The sequence below is a fragment of the Cariama cristata genome, unplaced genomic scaffold (assembly GCF_000690535.1).
Source record: "Cariama cristata isolate BGI_N322 unplaced genomic scaffold, ASM69053v1 scaffold4433, whole genome shotgun sequence".
Lineage (NCBI taxonomy): Eukaryota > Metazoa > Chordata > Aves > Cariamiformes > Cariamidae > Cariama > Cariama cristata.
The window spans coordinates 6748-17763 of record NW_009608812.1 but is presented as its reverse complement, the minus strand read 5'-3'; the positions used below and the strand labels follow the sequence as shown (position 1 = coordinate 17763).

At 42.9% G+C, this 11016-nt stretch overlaps 1 protein-coding gene across 1 annotated transcript in view; it reads left to right on the top strand.

The window, feature by feature from the left end:
* The first annotated feature begins 568 nt into the window (after positions 1-568).
* Positions 569-11016, top strand: part of GPRC6A (G protein-coupled receptor, class C, group 6, member A) — a 12150-nt gene continuing 1702 nt past the window's right edge. The window contains exons 1-5 of the mRNA XM_009697285.1: positions 569-762; positions 2375-2678; positions 4414-5241; positions 8095-8307; positions 9999-10122. Coding sequence (XP_009695587.1) covers positions 569-762; positions 2375-2678; positions 4414-5241; positions 8095-8307; positions 9999-10122 — 1663 coding nt within the window. The remainder of the gene's footprint in view (positions 763-2374; positions 2679-4413; positions 5242-8094; positions 8308-9998; positions 10123-11016) is intronic.

The following is an 11016-nucleotide window of genomic DNA, read 5'->3' as shown; positions in this document are numbered from 1 at the left end:
AAGAACAGGGTTGAGAGAAAAGCAGCCTTTTGATAGTTTTGGGTTGTTTTTTTCTGGTCCAGAGTCTGATCTAAAGCACACTGTGGCAGCGGGGGGGCTTTTTCCAGTAGTCTTTGGACCAGACCCCTAGCACATGGTCACAGCAGTATCACTGCCATCTTACAGGATTGCTTCTTCACACCCTGCACTCAGTTGGAAGGTATTCAAGACAAGCCCAAATTTATACCAAAATATTTGCCATGTGTTTCAGATAAGGTATAATAAACTTTGAACACAGTAGAACAGATTTTATGTACAAGATTTCCTTTTAAACTCATTTCTCTTCCTCCCTCCCTCTTCGCTCTCCCACCCCTGCACCCTCACGTTTTACGTGACAGCGTTGCTTTAGTACCTTCAATAAAATCGCCTCAGCCAGTGAAGCAAATACAAGCACCTTATGGGGTGTGACTAACCTCTGGGAGCAGCCCTTTCCCTTTGCTGCTGTTTGTAGGTGACACGGGAGCCCTCGCTGGCCCTGCAGCCTCCCTTAATTGACTTAAAGCTGGTAGTGAGCAAGTGAAACAGAAACATGGCAGTCGTCAGCTTTTGGATCGCCTGCTTTGTGATCGGCACTGATATCGCTTTCTCGTGCCAGAATACTGACGACTTCGTGGGTGCCAGTTCTCCGGGGGACATCGTTATCGGAGGCTTGTTTGCGGTTCATAGCGAAATGCTGCATCCAGAAGAATATCCCATCGAGCCAGTAATTCAGAACTGCGCCGGGTGAGTAAATACTGGAAATTACATATGTGGCAAAGAAGAGGTCACTCACATCGGGCACGTACCTCACATATTAAGATCAACAAAATCTGGTTCTCTTGCATTTCTTAGTCTTGGACATCACATAAATTGCACATAGATTAATACAGGGTGATAAAGTATGGCAAAGTTACAGTAAAAAAAAGCGTGGCTGCCTGAGGAAGGGAATGAGCATTTGATCCTATTTCAATCTTCATATATAATCAAATAGCCCCGAAGGTTTGTGCTGAGCAATCCTTTAATTTCCATGTAAATGCGGATTTGTTGCCGTACGTCTGAAGTACCGTGCTGTGCGGTGGTGCATTATTTGCTCTGAGGTTGTACCTGTGTGATTTGAACACAGGCAGACTGTTCCGTTTCACCTAAGCCCACGCTAAAGTGTGTCCCCCACCTCACAGGGCAGCGCAGTTGTAATCCACGGTAGTACCTTGCTGACCCAATTGTCATTATTGTGATAATTACCGTAATTATTACACTTTGTGTTATGGTTGTGGCATTATGTTATAGGATAGACTACATATGAACACCATGTCATGTATGTGTTCAGATTCAGGCTGTGCATCAGAATATTTATTTTGTTGGCTCCAAATCCTACTGTGCTTGAAACGTCCATTTTTCTGGAAAGAATGCAAAGGAAACCTGGTAAAGAACTTCATTTAAAGTATATAATAAAGCTTTCCTAAGCCCAGAAATCCCAAACATGCATTTTTTTTATTTTAATACAGGTGCAAATCCTCAAATTTTATTTGAATTTTATACACAACTTAATCCCACATCTGAATCTAATAATCAGCTGGACATGCAGGTATCCATCTGCATTTATTTTAAAATTATGACAAAGTTGACAATTTTGTCAGTCTTCTGTTATTTTGCTATGGAGTCATAAATTGTTTCAGGTCCATTTGAAATTTAATTTAGTTTGCAAGATTTGTAACCTTTAGAGAAGCTTGCCTGAGAGAAGGGTTGGTTGTATTGCAGGCATTTTGTGCTAGCACGGTTCTGATTAAACCTCTGCTCTAATATCCACTGGAGGTACGGGGAATAGCTGTACTGCCTTCGTCGGGTTTAGAGAGGATTTCAGGAACATTGATCCAACCATAGAAGACCTCAACCTCTGAAATATTTACTTCTACTCTGAAATATTTAGTCCTTTCTTTTCTTTGTTTCATGCTTTTGGTGAAAGTAAATAAATTTTAAAAAAAGCTTACTGGGCAGATGAAGTAAATGGGGATAGCTTCACTGACTTTGACAGATGCTTCCTGAAGATATCACTTGCAAATTTTCATGTAACATGAAAATTAATTTTTTAGTATCGGGTTTTTTCAGAAAAACACTTTTATTCAGGTATATGTTAAGTTTTGTGTTTATATTACTTAATCTTCCATTTAGGTGAGGCAAAAATATAGGATTTCTAATCTTTTGTGCACTAAAACCCAAGCAAATCACACAAAACACGCTATCCATCACTTCTTTTCAGTAGTTGTCAAATTCTGAGGGATATGCTCAAAACGGACTTTGCTCCAGCCTTGTTCCCAGCAATGTTTTTCTAAAAGAAAACTTCTGTGTTTCCCGACAGCTTTGAAATTCAGGTTTTTCTTCAGACACTTGCAATGATACATGCTATTGAAACAATCAACAATTCAACGCTGTTGTCCGGAGTTACTCTGGGCTACGAGATCTATGACACGTGTGCAGAAGTTACAAAAGCCATGGCGTCTGCTCTGAGGTTTCTCTCTAAATTCAATTCTTCTGAGGATGTTGTAGAGTTCCAGTGTAACTACTCAGACTACATCCCGAGAGTTAAGGCGGTCACTGGAGCCACCTACTCAGAGGTGTCGATGGCAGTTTCAAGGCTGTTGGCTTTGCAGCTAATCCCACAGGTGGGTGTGAGGGAATTATTTCGGTTTGGACAGAGGGTCAAGTTTACCATGCTTAGAATAAAGGTGCGGCTCTGATCATAGGGATTGCAAAAGCCACGTGTTTGCTACAGGACAGGATTTGGCTCAACCCAAGGACATCAGGAGGGGTGGGGTTCAACCCCAAATGGAGGGCTTGATTCACTTACCTAAACAAAGGCCGTAGGGGCTGTTTTATATGACCCAGGCACATGCTTCCAAGTGCTATTTCAGGATGATGCTGGGCTCTTGTCAGCCTGGCAGCTCCATTAGTTGGTCCTGTCTGGTCCTTTGGCCAGAAATTTGGAACAATTCTCTCCTGCCTGAGAGAGATTAGGTGCTGGAGTCTGTTATAAGGATGGACAGGGAAGTGAGGAATGTTGCTCTAAAACACAGTTTTATTCCTGTTACTTTTCAAGCAGCTGTAGAAGAGAAAGAATACAACTCTCTAGATCCACACGGCTCCTTCCCAAAGCATCCTTCTCAATTTCTGACCTCTCCAGGACTAGTACAGTCCCACACTTGCTCTTAGGCCAGTGCTGACATTTGTACTTTCACCATTGCAAAGGAGTTGGGGTCAGGGCCAGGACCAAGAAGGAAAAATAAGATCCACTTCCACACCATCCTGCGTTGCAGGTTGGGTTTGGCAATTTGATATAAATTACCTCACTGCAAAGTAGGAACATAGTAACCAACACATAGGAAAGACCTAAAATCTGAGCTAAACATAACTTCTATCTGAATCTTTTCCTCTGCAATGGTAGGGAGTAATTATGACCCCCAGCTCCATCACAGGAGCTGTAAGAACTATGAAAATTAAAATGCCACACTTGAACGTAATCAAACGGCAAGTGATCAAACAAATCTGCATTGGGACACAGAGATGGAAAATGTGACCCAGCAGATTTTTCTCATTGACAGCATTGGAAATCTTCTGACATCAGCAAGATTTGATGTCCCCTCCAGACAGGTGACTCTCATTTTGGAAACCTTAGATTTATTTTTTAAGAACTGACAAGCAACAAAGGAAATATACGTGTAGAAAAAAAAGCTCCTACAAACAAATAGGAAAGAATTAAAACTAGAGAGATTTAGATAACAATGTTCCATTTATGTTTTTCTAGCTACATTGACAAGAAAAAGGCAATAAATCTTTTTTATGAAAGAATTATAGCATTCCGTAGTATTGGTTACTGTTTGTTTTTCTGGGAGGTTCATCTAAAACAGACTTAATGACCCTTTTAAAATACAGCAATTAAATCTTGGAGAGAAAATACACATGTGGGTGAACCATACTGTCGTACTCAGTGATAGAAAAATACTGCAAAGTGTAAGGGTACTAGCAATTTGAATAATAACTCAAACAATAGTTAATGCTTCCGATGTTTTAAATATTGTTTTGAATAGCATGTCGATGGTATCTGAACAGAGTAAAACAAAATCCAGCATAATTGTCATATCCCTTTTGAAAGGTTTTATTCTTCGCCTTCACTGAAGCAATTATGTGGATTAAAATAGTGGCGCTGGGACTGGGCATGGGTCTGCCTCCTAAGAGCGGGGTGAGGGAACCTGCCCCACTTGGCTGCACCCGGGCGATGCCCACCCACGGGAGGAGGAAGCCTGGGCCAGGCTGGATGAAAAAGCAATCGCGGTGGGGTTGGATCTCTTGGTGTCCTTTGGGGGAGACCGCCTCCGTAACGGCATTGTTCGCTCTTCCTAGGTCAGTCCTGCATCGTCAGCTGAAATCCTCAGTGACAAAATCCGGTTTCCTTCTTTCTTCAGGACAATCCCCAGTGATTTTCATCAGACAAGAGCAATGGCCCACTTGATCTGTGAGTCTGGGTGGAATTGGATTGGAGTAATAGCCACGGATGATGACAACGGGCGGTTCGCTTTGGAGAGCTTTGGGGTCCAGGCCATGGCAAACAACGTCTGCATAGCTTTTAAAGAAATGTTGCCTGCCTACCTCTCTGACAACACCTTTCACACCAAAGTCGATCACGCAATTGAGAAGATTGTCAAGGAAACCAGAGTAAATGTTATCGTTGTCTTTATGAGACAGATCCATGTGCTCAAACTATTTAAGAAGGCAATTGAGAGGAACGTAAATAAAATCTGGATTGCAAGTGATAACTGGTCGGCTGCAGTCAAAATCAGTACAATTCCCAATATCGGACAGCTGGGAACCATTGTGGGATTTGGATTTAAAAGTGGAGATGTCTCCACATTCCAAGACTTTCTGAGAAACCTTCATGAAAGGCCCACTGACAACAACAAGTTTTTACGTGAATATATTACGCTTTTGTCAGTCTGTGCACACCTGGAATATCACGATTTTCAAACGTGCCTTTCAAACCAGTCCCAAGAGGATCTGTTGCAAAATGTTGAGAGTAAACATCAGATCTGGAGAGATGATTTTTTGAATGCTAACATAGAACCAGGATTTATCCATAGCACTATACTTGCAGTCTATGCCATTGCTCATGCCATTAAAGGGCAATGCAAAGACAGAAACTGCAAGGATCCCTCTGCCTTCACCCCCTGGGAGGTATGGAATTAATTCTTTCAGGTCTCATTCCCTCTGCATAACTTTCATCTCATTTTTGCTCCCACATTCCTGGATTTACTAGCTTGGTCCTTTTTCTAAATGACTTTTTATTCCTGTTCCTGCTTTTCTTCACCAACTGAAATCACAGACTATGTGCCAGAGCAGCAGTATCTAACTGCTGCAGCGATGAGAGCTAGACTCCAGTTCTGTCTCCCTTATTTTGGCCCATGCAGATGCAGAGGCTCCTGGTGCTAAGCCACGGCTCTGTTCTGCTGTAGACAGAGAGTGCTTATTGCATTTCACATAGAGATAGCTAACTGATGGTGCGTAACTGCAGACCCACCATCTCCTCCTTCACGGGTACAATAGCAATGGCTGTAAACGCGGGAGTCCCCAGGTGCAGAGGCGATCTTTAGCTGCTGGGCTTCATTAGCTACCCTAACACCTCCCCCATCACCTTCAAAGAGCACACAGAGTAGGCACCAGCTGGGATGAAGGCTCCAGTCTGTAGGTTTCTTGCTGGAACCTCTTGCTAGCTGCTCCTGTGGGACAGAATAAAACGTGTCGTCAGTCTGCGGTTGACTTCGCAGCCCTTCGGCCATTAGTGGCTGGTCCTGTTGCACAAACCACTCTAACAGACCGCAGTGAGTGCTCTTGAGAGATGGGGATATTGCAGGATAGGAGCATCCACCAAAGAGCTTCAGTTTTCCCCCCTCTCTCTCTCTCACCATTGTCTCTGTTTTGTCTGAATTCAGGTATTTTCCTCTATAATGGATCTTTCCTTGACAGTAAAAATGCAACAGACTATTCCTCTGGCTGGTCTTGATTTGTACTGAAGAAATGGGTAGGAAAATTAGACACAATCTTTAAGATGGGTGAGGTACTTGTTGTCAAACTCTACTGGGTGGGAAAAGAAGAGGAAAAATCAGACAAGTAAACCTGACCTGACCTCTTACCAAGGAACCTGCTCAGGGGTATTCCCTTTTACACACTTTTACTCCGAGGGTTAAACAAAAGTTCATTTAAAAGTCAAACAACCACTGAAACACTCTAGCTTGCTCTGACCTCTTATCCTGGGTCAGGACAGGTCAAACCAAGATAGGGGATTCGGAAAAAAAAAGCCAACAAACCAGTAACAATCAGACTCTTACACGAATTTGTAGATGCAAAGAGGACAAATTCAGGGCTGCTCTACAGGGGACATAACTTTATGGAACCACATTTACATCGTCACTGAATTAAATCCCAAATTAAAAGTCCTGTTAAGAGGCTAAGAACTCATGAAGAAAACTGAAAGAGATAGTTATTCTCCCTGTGCTGTTTTCATAATACATTTCATCTACACTAAATTTAAACCCTCTAGGCATGGGTATATCTATAAATCTTAGGATGCAACTGATCCATATCACGCATCTCCACACACAGAGGAACAACAGAGTCATTGGTGTCACAGATTTTGCAAAAATAACCATCAGTTACATCAAAATGTTGCTAATTATTAGCCATTTCTGTCTGAAGCTCAAGATGTATTCAAAAAGCTCTGTTGTTCCCACGTTGTTAGAGAAATTGGAAAAGTGGAGAAGAGAAGGGTTGAATGAGTAGCCTGAGTATATACAACAAAAAAAGTCCTATTCTGTCCCACACAACTATGCAACAAGCAACTCAAATGCAATACTGGTTAGAAGCACACTTTGGTTCTTCATAAATTGGTAGAGATGCAGTGAGAGTATGTGAACTCTCAAAAAACCGACATGTTACACATCAAAAAAATGACATGTTCTATACACCCGATGTGTTATATACATACATTTGCCAAAGCCTGTTGCGGTAGTATACTTGTCAGCAGTGCTACAAATATCACAAATGGATCCATCTAAAAGCGTGCTTTGCAAAACGCAGTTAAATTCAGCCTTTCACCAAAATCTCGGAGTTTTTTCTTGTTAGTTAATCCCTGTTGCCAAAAATCATTAGGCCTGCTAAAGGATAAAGCCTTTACTTCAACTAAGAGCCACGGTAGCTAATGCAAGGCCTTCGACGGTCTCCCCATGAACCGGGAGTGGGTGGCATGTGCCTTAACCTCTCCTTTCCTAGAGTCACACAGAACTTCTGGATCTGGCTCTTTGTGATGAGGGAGACAGAAATTTCCCCTTGTTGAACAGAATGGCTTGCAGCACGAAGCTGGGCAGTTGCCGTACCAAAGCACACTTGTTTTGGACTCTCCTACCATCTATCCAATATGGCCTTGCTGTTTATCGCCATTGTGCCATTGATCGCTTCACCTGAGCACACCGGCACGTCTTGTCCATTTAACAGTTCTGCATCTCACCTTGCATTACACAGAGCTGTCAGAGCCACAGCTGAAAACCACGTTAGAGATTTCCAGACATGCTGGGAGAGGCTACTCTGGAAGCAAATGTTGCCCAGACTGACTCCGGTGACAGTAAAGTAACAACAGGAGCATCACTCACGGTCGTTCTTTACAAGAAGGCGAGTTCCAAAAGGCCATTAGCTCTTGCAAGCAAAAATCTTTTCTTTCCCATCATCGTACCAAAATTTCCAAAGCTGGAAAAAAAATACTAACATAAGCATTTGTACACATTACCTAGAGTTAAGAAATGATGATTTTTTTTTTAGTAGTAGATGTCTAAAGTCAACATGATTGCCTGAATAATGTAATTCTGTGTAAGACATCAAAATAAACTGTTATAAAGGTGATTTTCAATTTTAAGATTTCTTTTACTCCTAAAAAACATTTCTTTTTAACTAGAGATTATCATACAGATGTTAAACTATTGAGTTTATCACATTGACATGACACTGATGTATGTTATCGTTCCTTATACTTATATTTAGCTCCTTGAAGAACTTAAAAAAGTTACAATCATTGACGATGATAAAGAAATCAAGTTTGACTCCAACGGCGATATGAGCACCAGTTACGATGTACTTTTTTGGAAAGAAATTGATGGCCGCATTGAAATCACCACTATGGCAGAATATGACCCAGAGAAAGATGACTTTATATTTGAGGATGAAGACAAAAAAAAGCAATTTCTGGATTTAAAGGTAGCTTTTGATTTGTTGACATAAGATGTGAAATTTGTTTCATATGTTTTCTCCTCCCTCCAGTGTTTGCGACTGACATGTGTCAGCTGGAAATCTCCCTTGCGGTTCCATGTTCTCCCTTTAGAGCAGAGCACCCTCGCTGGGTACATTCGACCGCTCTTGTGCGCCCTGAGAAGCATGTCAGCCTGTAAGCAGGCCGTGTGATTTGAAACGGAGAGATTTCTCCAGAATGCTCCTAGGAGATTTCCTAAGAGGAGAAGTTATGTCTGTCCTAAGGATGCTACTCCGGAATCTTGAAAAGGGGTTTTAAAATAAAAAATGACCGCATATAAAAGCCCCCTCTCTTACGTACCACCACCATTTACGTCGCACGTGAAGACTCATATCTATTGCCTTTACTGTTTAAAAAAAAAAAAAGGAAAAGAAAAAAGTTTTGTTGATTGTTTGCTCCCATTAGAGCCGACTACAGGAGTGTGAGGGAGGTGGTACCCCCCGGTGCCCCGGCACTGGTGCAGACAGGGTTAGTGGGTGGCCCTGGCCGGTTCCAGCTGGGCAAACTGTGCGTGGGTGGAGGTCTTGGCTCCTTGTGCAGCTCTGTGCCACAAGGCGTTCACCGCGGAGGGGATGGGGAGAGGCTGAGTTCGGGTCTCAGCCTTGGGCTCCACTGGCAGAGAAGGCTGAGGACAGAAGGAAACCTCAAATCTTGTCCTTCTTTGCGATGCTGCTCAGGATGGCAAGGAAACGTCTCCATCTCCTTGTGAGCACCATCTTGGAGGGAGAAGAAATAGCAGTGTCCCTCAGGACTACTTCTCCATTTTACAAAAAACTCTCTTTGGAAGGAGGACCTGAACTCAGACCTCGAGAGCAAGCCCTGATCACCCACCCCAGAGCGGTGCTTCGCGGTGCAGGGACGAGCTGCCGAGGGTCAGGGACATCAGGGCTGTAGGCAGAGCTCCCACCGAGGCGTCTGCCCCGAGCCCAGGTGTCTGCCCTAGGCTCAGAGCAGCTGAACAGGGTTTCAGGACCTCACCTGTGAAGCAGCCCACTCGAATTCCCCGGCAGATGCTTCTGGGCTTTTTTTCGAGCTGATCTAAATCATAGAATCATAGAATCATAATGATTGGAAGAGACCTCAAAGATCATCAAGTCCAACCGTATACCTGATGCCACCATGCCCGCTAAACCCACTAAACCATGTCTCGAAGCACCACATCTAGCCTTTTTTTGAACTCCTCCAGGGATGGTGACTCCACCACCTCCCTGGGGAGCCCATTCCAATGCTTAACAACTCTTACAGTGAAGAAGTTCTTCCTAATGTCCAACCTGAACCTCCCCTGGCACAACTTGAGACTGTTTCCTCTTGTCCTAGAGGTTCCAGGTTCAAAGCTGGAGGAGACACTTTGATCTGGATTGTAAAGTTACAGATGATTCCACTGACTGGCATTCAGGACCAAAAAATAAATTTATCGGGTAGATAATGCCCCATCCCATCACTTCTTGACTGTGTGGAGAAAATACAAGAAACGTGCAGCCTAGAATGCTTTTTTCCCAGCATCATTTTCAGATTCCCTTAAAATGTGTTAGACCGCAAAGGAGAGTGCAAAGTGCAGAATTACTGGAGGTTTATTTTAACATTTCTTAGCAATCAGTTGTGCCCGAGCTGATTTTTTTTTGTTCTCTGCTCACTGCAGAAGGTTCAGTCAACATGCTCCCAGCACTGCAGGCCAGGACAGATGAAAAAGGTCACAGAAAGCCCCCACACGTGCTGCTACGAGTGTGTTTCCTGCCCAGAAAACCATTACAGCAATCAAACAGGTAAGGAATTGTCATCCAAATGAAGGTTTGTTTAGACATCAATACAATTGTTTTGTTTGGGTATAATGTGCCTCGGCAACCTTGGGTATAACTTTGGAATGGGATTAAAATATGTATTTATGCTCAGTTTCCCAAATATGAGTGTTCAGCTTATAAAACTAGGTTTAAATGCTTTTTAAAAGACCAAACTTAAAGCAAGTAGATTGTCCAGCTGACTAGCGTTGTCCTCTGTTAGGATGGAAAGTCTGGCTGATTTATCAGTGAGACTGACTGCCATTGAAAGAGCGCCTTGCCTCCCTCTCTTTTCACCGTACACCCCGTGCCGTAAGGAAGAAATTCTTCCCAGTGAGGGTGGTGAGGCAGTGGCAGAGGTTGCCCGGAGAAGCTGTGGATGCCCCATCCCTGGAAGTGTTCAAGGCCAGGTTGGATGGGGCTGTGAGCAACCTGGTCTGGTGGGAGGTGTCCCTGCCCAGGGCAGGGGGTTGGAACTGGGTGGGCTTTAAGGTCCCTTCCAACCAAACCATTCTATGAGTCCACAAATTTCAAGGGTTATGTATTTTGCTTACCAGTACATTTTTTTATCAGCAGGGACTACTGCGAAGTTTGATATTACGGTACAGTAATATTTTCTAGTATCAAATCTGGTGTGTACTTTACCACTGGTTCATTTATAGGTTTGAGCAAAATTTCTTAAAGGGGAAAATTAAATATGGAGAAGAGAGATGGAATTAAGAGAATTGCAGTACAATGTACTTCTATTATCCTGAGAGCAGAAGGAAATTAAATTTTATCCTTTTAATTAAAATAATTGTGAAATTTCTCCATATCAGAGGATAGGAATTTTAAAGCAAAAGTAGCCTTTCAAAGCATAATCTAGAGCAATGTTTATTCCTG